At 46.4% G+C, this 15,884-nt stretch overlaps 8 protein-coding genes across 8 annotated transcripts; 5 read left to right on the forward strand and 3 right to left on the reverse strand.

Moving 5' to 3' along the window:
* Positions 1-818: 818 nt before the first annotated feature.
* On the forward strand, positions 819-2,364 carry V8C40DRAFT_259593 (Alpha/Beta hydrolase protein). Its single transcript, XM_083219007.1, has one exon. It carries the CDS (start codon positions 1,123-1,125, stop codon positions 2,029-2,031), a length of 909 nt encoding a protein of 302 aa, XP_083066949.1. The 5' UTR covers positions 819-1,122; the 3' UTR covers positions 2,032-2,364.
* V8C40DRAFT_259595 (uncharacterized protein) lies at positions 2,160-3,167 on the reverse strand. Its single transcript, XM_083219008.1, has 2 exons — positions 2,791-3,167; positions 2,160-2,701 (listed from the first exon to the last, which is right to left on the reverse strand). Exons 1-2 carry the CDS (start codon positions 3,077-3,079, stop codon positions 2,313-2,315), a joined length of 678 nt encoding a protein of 225 aa, XP_083066950.1. The 5' UTR covers positions 3,080-3,167; the 3' UTR covers positions 2,160-2,312.
* Positions 3,168-3,412: 245 nt separating this feature from the next.
* On the reverse strand, positions 3,413-4,843 carry V8C40DRAFT_259596 (uncharacterized protein). Its single transcript, XM_083219009.1, has 3 exons — positions 4,669-4,843; positions 4,186-4,606; positions 3,413-4,087 (listed from the first exon to the last, which is right to left on the reverse strand). Exons 1-3 carry the CDS (start codon positions 4,687-4,689, stop codon positions 3,507-3,509), a joined length of 1,023 nt encoding a protein of 340 aa, XP_083066951.1. The 5' UTR covers positions 4,690-4,843; the 3' UTR covers positions 3,413-3,506.
* Positions 4,844-6,209: 1,366 nt separating this feature from the next.
* Positions 6,210-7,268, forward strand: V8C40DRAFT_259598 (Alpha/Beta hydrolase protein). Its single transcript, XM_083219010.1, has one exon. It carries the CDS (start codon positions 6,328-6,330, stop codon positions 7,225-7,227), a length of 900 nt encoding a protein of 299 aa, XP_083066952.1. The 5' UTR covers positions 6,210-6,327; the 3' UTR covers positions 7,228-7,268.
* Positions 7,269-7,661: 393 nt separating this feature from the next.
* Positions 7,662-9,090, forward strand: V8C40DRAFT_259599 (uncharacterized protein). The gene has a single exon (XM_083219011.1). It carries the CDS (start codon positions 7,784-7,786, stop codon positions 8,963-8,965), a length of 1,182 nt encoding a protein of 393 aa, XP_083066953.1. The 5' UTR covers positions 7,662-7,783; the 3' UTR covers positions 8,966-9,090.
* A 367-nt stretch (positions 9,091-9,457) lies between these two features.
* Positions 9,458-11,353, forward strand: V8C40DRAFT_278813 (N-terminal binuclear Zn cluster-containing protein; the record flags this gene model as incomplete). The annotated part of the gene is made up of 6 exons (XM_083221112.1): positions 9,458-9,573; positions 9,660-10,421; positions 10,477-10,573; positions 10,633-10,874; positions 10,935-11,248; positions 11,301-11,353. 6 exons carry the CDS (start codon positions 9,458-9,460, stop codon positions 11,351-11,353), a joined length of 1,584 nt encoding a protein of 527 aa, XP_083066954.1.
* An 83-nt stretch (positions 11,354-11,436) lies between these two features.
* V8C40DRAFT_284945 (Gfo/Idh/MocA family protein) lies at positions 11,437-12,620 on the reverse strand (the record flags this gene model as incomplete). The annotated part of the gene is made up of 2 exons (XM_083222257.1): positions 11,437-11,963; positions 12,023-12,620. 2 exons carry the CDS (start codon positions 12,618-12,620, stop codon positions 11,437-11,439), a joined length of 1,125 nt encoding a protein of 374 aa, XP_083066955.1.
* Positions 12,621-13,466: 846 nt separating this feature from the next.
* On the forward strand, positions 13,467-14,504 carry V8C40DRAFT_278815 (uncharacterized protein; the record flags this gene model as incomplete). The annotated part of the gene is made up of 1 exon (XM_083221113.1): positions 13,467-14,504. The coding sequence occupies one exon, from the start codon at positions 13,467-13,469 to the stop codon at positions 14,502-14,504; it is 1,038 nt and encodes a 345-aa protein (XP_083066956.1).
* Between the last annotated feature and the right edge of the window lie 1,380 nt (positions 14,505-15,884).

Below are 15,884 nucleotides of genomic sequence, written 5' to 3' on the forward strand. Positions count from 1 at the left end.
CTATTAGATTATTAGGCCTTTAAAAATAATTAATAGTAGAAAGACCTAGTCTATAGCTAAAATATACTTAATAATTAAAGTTTAATATTATAATCTAGGCTACTTTTTTATAATAGCTTTTTTTATAGCTTACTTAAGTATTAGCTTATTATTTTTATAGCTTTTTAAAATATTAGTTTTATTTATATTATATTAATATTTACTAAAAATAACCTTAATCTTTAGTATTTTAAAGTATTAAAAGAAATTATTAATTATATTAACCTTTACTCTATTTAAATAATAGGAATTAATTAGCTTACTTTTAATAGTTTTAACTTTAAGGTTTTATTATAAAAAACCTTTTATTTATTATTTTTTAAATAGTTTATAATTACTACTAACTTAAATAATCTTTATAGTAAATTCTTTAACCTAGTAATATATTAAAAGGAGTCTTAAGTTACCTTAGACTTAAATTTATTAAATTAAATAATTTTCCTACTATTTAAAAAGATATTAAAGATATTTATTTATATTAGACCTTAATTAACTACTATTTAAATATTTCTATAGTATTATATAAGGAACCCCTTAGTATTAGGTAGCTTTTTATTATAATATACTGTTATTAATATTATTAATAGTAGAAGAAATAGTAAATTTAATAAAGTTAGTTATTGCAGTTAAGAAAATTTAATTAGATTTAAAATTAATAAAGGTTTAGTTAAGAAATTGTAATTATAATAATCTAAGAATGTTAGTGTTAAGGGGAAAAGGCGGTGGCCCTTTAGCCCGTCTGGCCCGCTAGTATGTGGTCTAACTTATCCACTGTGTTGTGATGATGCATTTGTAGAGAGCAGAAACAAATAGGCAAACAGAGCGTTAAAATATCAACAACCGAGGAGAAGCAAGGCGCGCAGTAATCCAAAAATTAGTGGTAAGCTGTCAGCGCAATGATTATTCGATAGCGGAGCAGCAGAAACACGGCTGGGCATGAAATCCATTGATGTGGAATCTCACTAATTGGGCCAAGTATAAAAGTGACGGGAATCACATGTCCTCAGCTTATTCACTCATCCAGCATCAACCTCAAGTATTTCCATACAAACAAATCATCCAAACTTCAGAAAATATCTCAAAATGGCCAGCTGGCAGGCATATGTTGCTTCGTGGATGGTATGGTGGAGGTTCAAGGGCTCTCTTCAAACCGTCGCCGCCCTTCGCCAGCGCATTGAAACCGATCGCCAAACCAAGAGCACTCGGCCTCCAGCGCATCTAGAAACACAGTTCACAATCGAGGAGCGCCATCTCGGAGGCTGCACTCTGTATGATGTAGCGCCCAAGTCTGAGATGCCGAACCAGGCCCGCATTCTTTACCTGCATGGCGGCTGTAATCTGTTTGAGATTGATGTCGCACATTGGCAGATGGTGGCGGCGCTGGCGGAGCGGCTGCGAGCCGTTGTGACGGTAGCGATCTTCCCGCTGGCACCAGAGCATACCCTGATGGAGATTTTCGATGCGGTAAGGCCGGTATATGATGACCTTGCTTTGCCGTCGCAGGATAAGACGCCGTTCTTTGTGGTGGGAGATTCGACAGGCGGCAGCATGGGCATCTCGCTCACCCAGGAGGCGCTCAAAGCAGGACGGCCAGCGGCATCTCGGCTTGCATTCATGTCTCCCTGCGTCGAATTTACCTTTCAAAACCCAGAAGTACGGCAAGTCGCCCAGACAGATCCGTGGCTGGATATCCCGGGCTTTGAGGAGGCGGTGCGGTATCTTTGCCCGGATGTTTCGCCGGATGATGCGCGAGTGAGCCCTCTTTACGGAGACGTTAGCCAGCTGCCGCCGACGTTGATATTTGCCGGATCAACGGAAATGTTGACGCCGGATGTCAGGAAATTTGTGGCCAAAGTAAGGGAGCAGGGACGAGAGATTGAGTATGTCGAGGGAGAGGGCATGATGCATGTCTGGCCGTTGGTGCAGTTTCTGCCAGAGGCGAGAGAGGCCGTGGATAAGCTGGTGCGCTGGCTAGAGTACGGCAAGAGTTGATGAGTGGGATTGTTGTGAGATTGGCGACCAAGGTGAGTAGATGATTAAAGAAGCGAATTGGGAATTTGTACTTTTTTTTTTTGCATCAGAGGATTTGGTAATGATTTGGATATACCTACATGTAGAATGATCTATAGCCGCATGGATATTGGCAGATGAACAAAATGCAGCTCTGTAATGTATAACAAAACGCCATGATTGGTGATGTCAATGTTGAAGCTTGATGATACGATTTCCCAGAAACACCTCTCATTCATACCGGAAAGAAAGCATCAACCAATTTATTGACTGATATCCAACTTCATCGCTGCAAAATCCACCGTCCCAACCTCCATCCTCATCTTGCTCTCAAACCCATGCGTCTCAAACCTTTCCACCAACGACCTCTCAACACCAGCCCAAAACTGCACTCCATCCGCTTGGCACTGCTTACGACCAACATCAATCAGCTTCTTCCAGACATCTTCCGACTGTAATCGCGGCAGTGCTGGATCAACGAGAAACTCGACAATCATCCAATTATGGCTATCTTCACCACTCATCACCGTCTTGCGGACTTCCGGCATGGCGACCTGGCGAAAATAATCTACCCGCTCATTTCGCACTGCGCGGTTGGGGCGGAGCTTCTCTAAGATGCTATCGTGGTGGCGGTAGAATCTCCGGAGACGCTCTTTTCGCACTCGTGGGTTAGTGGTTCTCATTTCATCAACAGTGATTGTATTGCATTGAAAGATTAAAAAGAAAACAATTTTAACTCACTCTCGCGAGGCGAACTTTTGCTTAGGTCTACTCCTGTTGGTGGGGGATTGTCTCCGGGAACCAGCGTCACCCAGCCTAATATCTTGGAGTCTTCTTCAAGCACGTAGACGTAAACGCCAGGCTTAAGCACCAAGTTGCGCACGTATTGAGTCCACCATCTCCTGAACGCGAATGGATGCTCCCACTTGCCAGGGAAGAAGTACTTGTGGAAGCCGTCTTGCCAGGTCAATTCGACCACGTAGTCCATGACCTTTGGGACATCGTCAATTGTCATGAGTCGGATTGCCATGATTGCTTTGTGTGGTGGGTGGTGAAGCGGAAAAGAAAGATCGAGAGCGACGGGAGTTAACAACCCCTTTCCAATTGTAATGTGTAGTAATCGCGGGTGGACAAGGCGGGATCGGCATAAAGGTCCATTTACTAGGCGTCTGACCTCAGATTTATTTCTAAACTAAAGCAACTAACGAGACGCATTTTGCTTACCTATTGGGCGCCTTGAAATCTGTCATACTATTATTTCAACTTCCATGTTGGGACGTGTTAGATGGGGCACGCGAGCTGCGCGGACTTAAAGCTGTAATTTGTAGGGATGGTTCATGTGTATTGGGGCATAACATAATTCGGAGATATTTTCAAGTTTATTTTGTATTTTGCATGATAGCATATGTTGTAATCTATAAGTAAAATCTACATATATCATTTGTCATGACCATCGTCTAGTTGTTGCCCTTCAACTCCAGGTAGTGACCCACGACAGACTGAACCTGCTCCTCAAAGTTCTTGAACTTGAATCCGAAAAGCTTCTCTGCCTTTGTGCTGTCCACCTTTGTCTGGAGCGTCACCACCTTCTCAACATGATCCAACTGGAAGATGCCATCGGCAGCCGCCTTAGGGAAGTGCTTCTTAATAATGCGAGCCGCATCGCTCCATTCAAACGACTCAAGAGGCTGCGACGCGCCCAAAAAGTCTTGGCCATCCTCTACCTTGGGATCCAGGGCAAGGACGTGCAGTCGGGCAATATCGTCAAGGTGGACAGAGCCACCTGGGATGGGAGGTCGCGTCGCACCGAACAGCGGGCCCATAAGCATGTTGTTGGTTCCCTTGACGATTTGCTCGGCGGTTGTGACGGTGTCATCCCGTCCCAGAACGTAGACAGGGAAGACATGGTTGACGGAAAATGAAGGCTTTCTCTCTGCAACCCACTCTTTGGTCTTGTTAAAGGCGGTAGCTTTGGAAGCGGCGTAGGCCTCAATATGGCTTGAGAATGGGCCTTGAGCACTTGTGGTTCGTGTTTCCTCTGAGTAATGTTATTATGATGTAATTCATTGAGATACGACAAGCGTAGGCGTTTCCTCTGCGATCAAAGGCGAATATGGCATATAAACATAAACTTACCATTAATGTAGCTGCCTGAGCCCAAAGTCTTTGCATCGACCAAAGAGAGGATAGATCCAGTAATCACAACCTTCTTGACTCCTGTGGTCTTGGCTGCTGATTCAAGAATGCCGACAGTGCCCCGAATAGCGGGCTGGATCATGTAGCTATCATAGTCGATTCCTGGAGGAGCGTTGCTTGCTAGAGGAGAAGCAACATGCACGACATACTCGACGCCCTTGACGGCCTCATCATAAGCTCCATCGACGGTAATGTCTGGTACAACGACGCTGGTCAACTGTGAGGCGTATGGAGCAACAGGCTTGAGTTGTGAAATTTTGTCAAAGCCGGCTTGGTTTCGCACAGCGGCGCGGACTTTGTAACCTGCTTCGAGGAGGAAGACCAAGGTTCGGAAGCCGATCATGCCAGTGGCTCCGGTGATCTGCAAGTTGTGAGCTGTTAGAAACGTGTATATGTATGAATGGAACAACAGTGATAACTAACAAGAACGAGTTCGCCAGCCATGATGGTTGGGGTTAATATGATTTGTTTGAGGCGGTGAATGTGTTCGTTGGACTGGATACTGCTATGGTTATATAAATTTCAGGAAATCAACTTGGATCTGAAGCAAAGCCCGATATCGTACTGCTTGTGAATTGAAAGCTGAAAAGATCTCGATGCTACCGAATCTCTATTTATACAAAAACCCAGCCAAAGGATCGATCCTGAAGACCGGAAACACCGCACTAATTATGCGTAACGCCGTTGTTGGTCCGGGTGGTTGCCCACTTCGTCCATGGGATTCATTCCTCCATCCAGCCAACCTGATAGTCTCATGCTTTGCAAGACAAGGGGAAGGGCTGATTTGTCAGGCTGGGCCAACGGTTCGCGCCGTGACATTAGTCTCTCAAATCGAAGATCGTAACCGAACCTCGGAATACGCTTAGTTGCGCCATAGAGACGTGGATTATGAAAGGTTGAGTGGGTGCTTGATCCTACATAATGCGCTGCGACGGGGATTAGCGGGAAAAAGGCAATGAAAATGCCGAACTGTCCGCCAGTGTTCCATGGGCGAGCTTCTAAGGTTCTTAGTGCCCATGGGGCCGATTAGTATTCGAGTTCGGTGCGATTTATTGCGATTAATAATCTGGGTGGATGGTCTTCGAAGGGTGCTGGGTTGCTTCGAATGGACATGGCTGATGCTAGTGTCTTAGCATAGTTGCCCTATTAGGATAATGGAGCCACCGGGATTCGTTGGTTGTGAGGAATCAATATCTTCAGCTTGTCTGTTCGGGATATTCAATATTGTTAGCTGAAGGGTGAATTGTCTTCATCAGGAAATAGGTGTCGGGCGCGTAAAGTCCGGTAGCGTTATCTTCATACTCTGGTGAATAATGCTGATGATGACCTTTGATGACACTTTGATGACACTTGCTTGTATAATTCACAAGTCTGCATCACATATAGCCAGCGTTGGGTCAATCATGCCTTTGGAATTATTTGATGCATTATGTAGGCAAATTTTCTCTTGTTGCTGACTATTGGACATGGCGTCTTGATTGATTGTGCGGCATGATAACCTTCAGTGTCATTTCGTATGCCTACCAGCCATGATAGATTCTGTATCTGGGCAGCCCTTAGGATCATGGTAGAACTGGATATATGAACTTGTTCAATTGTAAGTTGCTTCCTTATGAGACGATAATGCATACTTGTGGAAATAGGAAGAATTATTCGAGTTGCTTGCTCATGACGGTCGACTCGCTCAAGGATGCAGTAAACACAGACGGGCTTGGTCAATCACCATCCTATTGACAACTTGTATGAGACAATTATAATTAAACGGAAGAAATTTCTCCCTCACTCGTAGTCAAGTCAATCAACACAAGTTTTATCTGTTCTCAAACCCGCGATGCGAATGGTTCACATATGAAGAATAGCATCTACGGCTAAATCGTGTAAGACGCCTAATATTTTTGCCGAAGCTTAAAGATGTAGCGAAACGACGATTGCCGCAGTACTTACTGCCGAATAGTTATGTCAGAGGTATGTAAGCCAACTATGAATGGACGCATCAGCTTTTAAGTTTCCAATGTTGACGTCAAATTCTATTGTTTTCGCAATTAGTTTCCAATCTCCAAGAATCCAATTGAACTTTTCATCATGTTGGAAGGCTTTGATCCCTTCACCATCACAACGCAGGATGAGCCGCATGTCTCAATCTTCGGCATCAGAAGTGGCGATGCATCGTCAACGAAACGGCCGCCGCTGTTACTCCTTCACGGCTTCCCGCAGACGCACCGCATTTGGCACTGCGTGGCAGCACAGATAAAAGACAAGTACAACATTGTCATGATTGACTTGCGCGGATACGGCAATTCGTCCAAGCCAGCGGATGTATCGCAATACGCGAAAAGCCTCATGGCTCTTGATGCCGTAAAGGTGATGGACGAGCTTGGGATCACAGAGTCATTCTTCATTTGCGCTCACGACCGCGGTGCAAGAGTTGCTCACAAGTTGTGTGTTAATCACCCTGATCGCGTGCGCAAGGCCATATTCCTGGATATATGTCCTACCCTTGCCATGTATTCGGTCAAAGATCCCCAATTTGCCAAGTCTTACTGGCATTGGTTCTTCCTGATCCAGAGGGAGCCACTGCCCGAGACACTCATATCTACAAACGCCAAGCGGTTTGCGGAATTGTTCATGGGAGGCCGACAGAAGAGAGGGCTTGAAATCTTTGAGAAGGAGAGTCTGGCAGCCTATGTTTCGAATCTCGAGGACCCCGCGACGATACATTCAATGTGTCAGGATTATCGAGCAAGCGCTACACTGGACTTGGATGCGGCGCAGGAAGATGCGAAGCAAGGGAAATTGCTCCAAAATCCATTGAGGGTCATATGGGCTAGGCATGGTGTCATTGGCAAGTGTTTTGATGCCGTACAGGAATGGAAGGCTGCTAGCAATGCCTATGTTGATGGTCATGATGTTGATTCGGGGCATTACATCCCAGAGGACGTACCAGATGAAGTTGTATCTAACATCCTGGACTTTCTACATTAAGCAGCTTATTTTTTCTTTAAGCTGTAAGAAATCAAACTCGTATCTTTTCTTGAATAATACTTAATGATGTGCACCCGGCTTTTGTTGTGTAGGCGAATGTTGAACTGAGAATGAGTTTGCAGAAATGCCCCAGTCTGTTACAGCGGCAGATGATTACCCGAATAGGAATCTGGGGCTTGAGCTTTCAAACATCCAGCTTGCTATGAACACCAAATGCTGGGCGATAGTTTATGCCGTAAAGCCTAGGTATTGATAAAGTCGGTAGAAATTTATGATGGAGGCGTTCCAACGAGATTTAATACGCGGAAGATTGTTGTTCGGGTTCTATTTAAACTCTTCCGAGACATGCAATTCAACTGGCAACAAAATACCCCGCGCTGCAGTCGGCTACTTCTGTATGCGAATCAAACTGCGGAAGAAAGAACAAGCGTGCGCATGCTGATCGGTTGCTACATGATGCAATTGTTTCTATTTCTCTCATTTCTTCCACCTTTCATATCCATTGCTTTATCATCATTCATTCTCCCATCATTTTCTCTACTTCTACTCTTGCTTGATGAAGAAGTCTTTGGCTACTCTGCTATCCCGTCGTCCTCCACCTGCACCACCCCCAGAAGCAAAGATGGCACCCCGCCAGTCTCTCAAAATCGCCGTCATCCCTGGCGATGGCATCGGAAAAGAGGTGATGGAATTTGGCGTCACGTGTCTTGAAAGCATAGCTTCAATCTACAAGATCAAGCTGGAGTTTGAACATTTCGACTTTGCGAGCTGTGACTATTACAAGGAGCATGGCGCAATGCTGCCCCCCGACTGGAAGGAGAAGCTTCTTCCGTTTGACGCCATCTACTTTGGAGCCGTGGGTATGCCAGATCTCGTTCCGGACGATGTATCCCTATGGGGTAGCTTGATTAAGTTTCGCCGCGAATTTGATCAGTATATCAACCTCCGCCCTTGTCGCCTAATGCCTGGTGTTCCCAGTCCATTGGCCAACCGCAAGCCGGGTGATATTGACTTTTGGATCGTGCGGGAGAACACTGAGGGAGAGTACAGCAGTATTGGAGGAAAGATGTTTGAGGGGACCGACCGTGAGATTGTGATCCAAGAAACGGTCATGTCGAGGACGGGAGTGGATCGCGTACTCAAATATGCTTTTGATCTTGCGCTGAGCCGACCGCGCAAGCTGTTGACCAGCGCCACAAAGAGTAATGGTATTAGCATCACCATGCCTTACTGGGACTCCAGGGTTCAAGAGATGTCTACCAAATATCCAGACGTCACCGTCGAAAAATACCACATCGATATCCTGACAGCTCATTTTGTCCAACGGCCCAAGAAATTCGACGTCGTGGTCGGCAGCAACTTGTTTGGAGATATTCTGTCAGATCTCGGCCCTGCATGCACTGGCACCATCGGCATTGCTCCGTCAGCTAACATCAACCCCGACGGCAAGTTCCCAAGCCTCTTCGAACCAGTCCACGGAAGTGCTCCCGACATTGCGGGAAAAGGCATTGCGAACCCAGTGGGCATGATTTGGGCTGGTCAGATGTTACTGCATCACTTTGAGCATCGCGAGGCCGCGGACGCATTGCTTAAAGCAATAGAGGCAGTCATGGCTCGCGCTGATGCAGAGGTGGTTACGCCCGATATGGGTGGCAAGGGGACAACAAAAAAGTTTGGAGATGCCATTAAGGATGAGATTTGGCAGACAGCGATAAAGAACGGCAAGTGGAAGCCTTAAACATTGTTGAGGCTCAATGTTCTATATGAGTGTGTCCTACATAAAGGTCTAGTGTATAGAGAGCTCTCTTTTAGGATTAGAAATACAGGTACAGGTAAATGGTTCACACACGCGTACATTAACAATCCATTGCTATATTATGTGAATTGGTATAAATGGAGGGCTATTAAATATGCAACTCAGACTCTAGGCTAGACCGATGCCATGCGGAACATTGCAAATACCAGCACCTTGAATCTCATCAGATTTAGATCGCAGCCACATCTCACTGTCTCCACGCAATATATCGACCTCGGTATTTTGAGCTCTAGTCAACCATTTGTCAGCAACCTTAGAAGCTTTTCACCCAAACCGGGCCACCCGCACTTGAGCGGTGATATCTCCCTGCATCTGTCCGCAATATGCCGCAGATCAACTAGCAAACTCGCACTGCAAACGCCCGACCGCTGCCAGTACGCGCTGAGTACTCATATAGTGTGTCCCTATTCCACCATGGAGCGGCGTTATGAGACTCTGGCAACGACGCCTGCGCCATTCGCCTGTTTGGCATGCCGGGACTCCAAGCGGCGATGCGACCGGGCCATTCCTCAGTGCAAAGGCTGTCTCCAGTGAGGGCTCTCTACTCATCTGATTACATATTTGATGTACAAGCGCTCTTCAAGAGCTCGTTTACTAATCGGCTACACCCTTACAGGAAGCGGATTGTGTGCGACTATCCCTACCGTCGTAAGAAGCGAGAGCGAAAGTCACCATCCACCACCAACGCTGTCGTCTCTCCCACTTCCGGCTTACTTACAGATCAGGCTTCAGCCACAGCCGAGACCTCGCAAGCAAGCCCGGACTATGACAACTTCCATCTTGTGCCCTCTCATTCTGCCGGGGCCAACTTTCTCACTGAGCGCTTCCTTGACCCCGAAGCCTTCACCAGTGCTCAGCTCAAGGTACCGGAGCCGGATATCGACTACCTAATTACGAAGGATGTATCAGACTTAGTCGGCGACGTTGCAAACATCAAGGCGATATCTGATCAATTCTTTTCTTCCGTTCAAGAATGGATGCCAATCGTATCGAAAACTCAGTTCCTGGCCAACCTGGTTAGCTGGTTGACCCATAAGCGCGCTGAGCTCTTCTTTCTCATTCTCGCCATGAAACTGTCCTGTGAGCAAGTTTCGGGACCGAGAACGCCGCTTTACCAAATCACAAAGTATTTGCAGTTCCGAATTGAGCATTCGGGAGCTTTATCTCTTCAGGTGATTCAGGCCTCGGTTCTCATAGCCATTTATGAGATGGGACATGGCATTTATCCATCGGCATTCTTGTCTATTTCTGAGTGTGCTCGTTATGCTACCGCCTTGGGGATTGACAAGTCAATTCTATGCCGAGAATTGAATGGAGTGTCGAGGAACGAATTGGAAGAACGTCGTCGAGTGTGGTGGGCAATTCTTGTTTTGGATAGGTACTGTTCCTTTGGTCTTTTCCTCACGACATATTTATACTAATTATAGAGTCAGATTTCTAAACTTGTCGGACCCAAATCGCCATTTAGTAACGCCTGACCCAATCTTGGAGAATATCCTCCCAGTGGACGATGCCACATTTAATAATGGAGTGAGTAACACCACACTGCACAATGTGCCCATGAATCTAGTCTAATATGATATCTCTAGACCTGCCGGCCTGAAGATGCGTATACACTTGGCTCGGCCACGGCACTTGATCTAGGCCGATTTGCTCGTTTCGCACAAGCTGCTCATCTAATCGGCCAGGTTCTTCGACACGTTGCCGAAGGATTTAGTGAGAGCGAGACTGCACAGCTGAGGCGCACCATATTCTCTCTTGTCAGTGTTTCAAAGCTGGAAGCGCACCTGAGGCAACTGGAGTTTTGCGCTCAAACAGCTGTGTGCTATTGGTATGTGTACTTGGACGGATCTTTTCATATTTCCCAAAATTTCCCACTAACGATTATAAGTGGAATACTCCTGCTGGACTGCTCTCAGTCTAGAAATAAGGGTAACATAGACACATCTGGCATATCTCTTGACCAGTTATCTACAGAAAGCAACCTGATTTCTCAAACGGCTTTGCAGATGTCCATGTACATCGCGCAACAGCCCTTTAAGAAGATTCACGACTTTGCATCCCCATTCCTCTTGCATATGCTGTACAAGGTGGCATTGATCTATTTACGCGCTTCAAAGTCTACTCCTAGTGATACTATTGCTGATAAGTTGCACGTTATCAAGCATGGGATGGAGATTCTCGGACGCCGATGGCAGATCGGCCGTACGTATTGCCACAGACTTTTCATTTGAGCATGTTCTAACTTGCTTTATAGAGTCGTATCTTTCGTTATTATCACGGCACGAAATCATGCAAGCAATGGAGTAGATGCAAGTGGCACGCTTTCAATCATTTGCTATAAAGTTGTATCGACTATGAACCACGGTATACTTCTGTGGTGTGCGTCTACTTTACATATATCCAGCATCCTTTGCGATCCTGTCCAAAAGTTTATGGAGCTTGACGGCCTTTTCGAAATCGGAATAGCAATCTTTTTTGAGCGCGTATGCCTCAAATAATCTTGCAGTATTGGCTCCAGGTGGAGGAACATCCTTGATATGGCTGGGCTCATCTTGCTCCCAGTCGATTGTTTTTACTTCTCCATCCTTTCCAATAAGACGCAGAGTCCTCACATTGGACCCCGTCTGATACCCTCTACCCTTAGTTGCGAGCTCTATTTCTCCTTCGGTGCCGGAAATGAGCCAGCGGAAGCCTTGTCCGTCTATCGGTCGTGGAGGTGTGCGCGTGGTGATACTCACAACAGCGCCACTTTCCAGCATGCCCTGGATGAAGATGTGGTCGGGTGAGGTTCTTTTCCTCTCGGGATTGACGATTTCTCCAGTTTTGCTGCTGATGAGCTTTACGATCGGCTGCTGGACGGCGAAAGTCGATTTGACACTGGCGAAATCACCGAGCACATGGACAAAGCCACTCAAGACTTGTTGCAGATACAAAGTCAGTTTTGAGATTATCATCGCATATGAAGATAATACTCACAATGGGCAAACGTGATGTGGTATTCGTCCCCTCCACTCTCAAAATCCAGGTAAAACTCAGCTTCTGCAGTCCAGGTATGGATCGGTCCAGTGGGAGGCGAAATCTGGACGTCGGAACTGGTTACTCTGCCAATCGCTCCGCTCTCAATCAACTCTTTAGCTTTTGCAAGCCATGGGTCTGCGCAGAACTGTGTCCCGACTATAGTCCTCAAATTGGACTCTCTAGCCAGTTGCAGCATCTCCTCTGCTTGTGCCGTGCTGGCACCTAGAGGCCATTCCACAAAGACTTGCTTCTTGGCCAATAAGGCAGGCTTAGCGGCCAGCAGATGTCTCGAAACCACAATAGACACGTCGATGAGGTCAACGTTAGGATCGTTGGCTAGGTCCTCTACGCTGCCGTATGCCTTGACAGATGAAGGCAGCTTGTGATATTCGATTGAACGACGAGCTGATTCAACTGACGAGTTGCATATGGCGACGATTTCGTAATGAGGGGAGGGACGGAGGGAGGCCAAGTGAGCGGAAACGCCCCATTTACCTTGACCGGCACCGGCTGGCTCAGGGCTGAGTCCAACGAGACCGACACGGATGGGAGCCATTGCGAATGTAGTTGAACGTTGAGAACCTGAAGAGATGTGATTGAGGAGGAAAGAAGGGAGAAGATGGGAAAACCGGATGCTCTGTCATTTATACTTCGATGTAGCCAGCATTTTGGCGTGTAATCGGTACCGAATCGGCCGGAAATTGACTGAAATATGCTGTAAAATATGAATATTCAGTGAATTTATTTTGTTTGAGAGGCCGTGATGGGAGTCGTCGAGATGTATCTCGATAGATGCCTCTTATAAAAGCACCAATACAATTGCTTAGAGTTCCGGGACCCGCTCCAACTCCGATCCAGACTGTTCAAGACCCCACCGGAACTCCGGTTGCTCAGAGGTTTTGCTCCACTTGAATCCCGTCGCTGATGGTGATATTCTATATATAAGTCGCTGGATTCACATATCAAAGATGGAGTTTATGCTGGGCGTAATAAATCCGAACATATCTTAGAATGTTGTTCATATCCAGCTTTAGGATTTCGTTGTAGGGTAATTGACCCTATTGTGGCCCGCATTTGCCAAGTTTTACATTGCGCGGTAGGGAGTGAAAGCTTTGACTAAACTGAGACACTAGATGATGTGATGCTGCCAGAGATTGGAATTGATATAGGTCGAGTCCAATCTCATACGTAAGACTTTACTTATACTTGATGACTATTAGGAAAACTTGCTTTCTAAGTGGTGGCGATAATACCCTGTAACACCTATTTAATTCCGCAATCCTACAGTGAATGAGGACTGGGGTGCATGTTAGGAGTTGTACTTGAACCTCCCTTATTCAAAGCTGCGACTGCGGGCATAAACCAGACCAGCACGTTGATTCACAACCCAGGGAACGAGGCAATGGCCAAAACTATGAATGAGCCCCCTTTCACCAGAACAGATGCGCTCGATGATAGCCGTGTCGAAGAATCTCGCGAACGAGCTCTCAACGCAGATTATCACGTCTCACCGCATACCCCGCAGCATGAGTACAGCTTCATCGACCATATTCCGGGAGAACTAGCAATACCGTTGGCTGGGATTGAAGACTTTTTGCAAAGGGAGCTTGCCACACCGATTCTGGATGAGCTTTACAACGTGCTACATATATTCGCAAGGAAGCTTAGTAGCAACATCGATGCGCTCCATGTGCAAAATTTCAAGGGCAGAAGAATTGTACCAGTTGAGAATCCCCGGTTTCATCTCATACGACAGGAAAAGAGCGTTTTCATCAAGCCAATACCGGTTTGCTTACTCAACTATGACTTTTGGACGCAATATTTGGCATCGGATTTCCACACTTCAAGAGTAATGTTGTCCGAGTCGGATTCTTATCGGGCAACGGCTCTGGGATTTTTGAGATCATATTCTCATCTCATTCAGCATCAGTCAGATCTTCGAATCGCAAAAGATCACGGTCTCATCTCAGAGGATATCACTTGGGCTAGATGGTCCAAGTTCATTCGCGGGTTTCGCCTTTTAAACGATGAAAATGTAGCAAGACGGTATCATTATGGCCAAATTCGCCTTACGCGCTTAAACTGGGCGATCTTCATCTTTCGACCCAAAAGTGCAGGCAACAGGTTACGATTTTACCACGAGTCCCCATGGTCGGCATTGGCGTTCGTTCAGAATGCCGCGGTACCGCTGGCGTTCATATTTGCTAGTGTATCTCTCATTCTCTCTTCGATGCAAGTGATGCTCAGTGTGCCCGATGATTCACTGCTCGCTGGGGGAATTGGTGAAAATAAGCTTCGGACGGTGCAGCTGATCTTTTGGTGGTTTTCTATCTTGACACTGCTGTTTGCAGCCTTGTCCTCGGCACTACTAATCTTTATTCCTATTCTCATTATTATGTATCAGATATCTTGGGGTATCTTGAAGTATGGAAGGAAGTAGTGTTGGCAGGGTAATTTTGATTGGCGACTGAGTACACATGTGAGATAGAGACGAGAATAAACGACCAAGGTTGCTAATATCCATTAGGCGTAGCATGCTAGCAGGGGGCCGGGTAGCAAAAAGACGGGATGGACCCAACACACATGCAAGCAACATCTCCTATTTTCAACAGCTATAGCTATGGAAATGAGCGCAACAAACACGTTGAGTCGTGAAAAGTCCGATGAAGCCATGAGAGGGGCTATTCTAGCGCCAAGGCTTCAACAACCTGGTCTTCGTCAGAGATATCAGCTATCCTAGGCCTGTCGGTCCGTCAGGTTAACCGGATTTACAGCCGGTCCCTCAAAAATGGCTTTGACCCATCAGTCCGGCCGCTACAAATAAACAATTCCTTTGTGTCGGACCGGCCGAGGAGCGGAAGGCCCAAAAAAACGGACTGAGGAAGTTGAACAAGCTATTGCCGAAAGCTTCGAGCGCGATAGTCGCAACGGGGAAAGGTCATGTGCTGACATAGCTGCTGAGATAACACAAGCGGGTCATCCTGCATCATCTACGACGGTGTGGAAGGTGTTGAAAGACACTGGCCTTCGGAAGTTTAGGCCGATAAAGAAGCGCGGTCCGAGGACGAAGATGAAAGAAAGCCCGGTTGAATTAGTGCCTAGCCCAAACGCATCGACTTTTGGAGGACCGGAAGAAGGTGATTCTGTCTGAAGAGTTAGCTGTTATTATACTGCACCTACCGCGTCCATCGTTAAGCAGATGAGATGACGAGGGATCTATTCCAAGCTGTATTCGAGAATGACGGAAAGGATCAGCTAAATTCGTGTTCTGGGACTGTGTCTGATACGACTGGAAAATCCCTTGTCATCACTGGAAGCCGGAAATAGTCCAAGCGAGACAGCCCTAACGAGGAAACACGCCAACAATTACGAAATAACCAGAATCATTATGCCGGTTGGAATATCCAAATCTTAAATGAACTTCCCCTGCGATGGGCGCGGTCAGGTAGTCTCGCATTAGATGGTATTTTCCTATTGAACATGGCTACGTGGTACGTTTGGCGTCCGTTATCGGTTTCTCGGTTCCTTGCATTTTACTTTTTGATTCACCTTAATAATATTCAACAATAATAGTAGAGCATGACTCAATCAAAAAACATTAGACGCTTGTGTTCAATCCGCTCAATGTTGCTGGGGAATGGTTGGCCCACGACGGTATTACGGTGACCACAAAAGCTGGCCGGGTTCATCCCGCCCCATATCTTTCTTGCTGAATGCCCTGGTGCAACATGCGGATGTGAGCCCATTGGCCAAGTCTATGCGTGTCTTTCATCTCCAAAGCAGGTGGCAACTTCCGGGTTACATGGGCCATAATATGTAT

This window comes from Trichoderma camerunense, assembly GCF_050948025.1.
Source record: "Trichoderma camerunense strain CBS 138272 chromosome Unknown V8C40scaffold_38, whole genome shotgun sequence".
NCBI lineage: Eukaryota > Fungi > Ascomycota > Sordariomycetes > Hypocreales > Hypocreaceae > Trichoderma > Trichoderma camerunense.

Bases quoted from the DNA above. Each gene is read 5' to 3' on its own strand.
- V8C40DRAFT_259593 (XM_083219007.1), top strand. From the start codon at position 1,123: ATGGCCAGCTGGCAGGCATATGTTGCTTCGTGGATGGTATGGTGGAGG.
- V8C40DRAFT_259599 (XM_083219011.1), top strand. From the start codon at position 7,784: ATGAAGAAGTCTTTGGCTACTCTGCTATCCCGTCGTCCTCCACCTGCA.
- V8C40DRAFT_259598 (XM_083219010.1), top strand. From the start codon at position 6,328: ATGTTGGAAGGCTTTGATCCCTTCACCATCACAACGCAGGATGAGCCG.
- V8C40DRAFT_259595 (XM_083219008.1), bottom strand. From the start codon at position 3,079: ATGGCAATCCGACTCATGACAATTGACGATGTCCCAAAGGTCATGGAC. The intron at 2,702-2,790 runs GTGAGTTAAAAT...GAGTGCGAAAAG, and splicing joins CAAAAGTTCGCCTCGCGAGA to AGCGTCTCCGGAGATTCTAC.
- V8C40DRAFT_259596 (XM_083219009.1), bottom strand. From the start codon at position 4,689: ATGGCTGGCGAACTCGTTCTT. The intron at 4,607-4,668 runs GTTAGTTATCAC...CACAACTTGCAG, and splicing joins TGGCTGGCGAACTCGTTCTT to ATCACCGGAGCCACTGGCAT. The intron at 4,088-4,185 runs GTAAGTTTATGT...AACATTACTCAG, and splicing joins CTCAGGCAGCTACATTAATG to AGGAAACACGAACCACAAGT.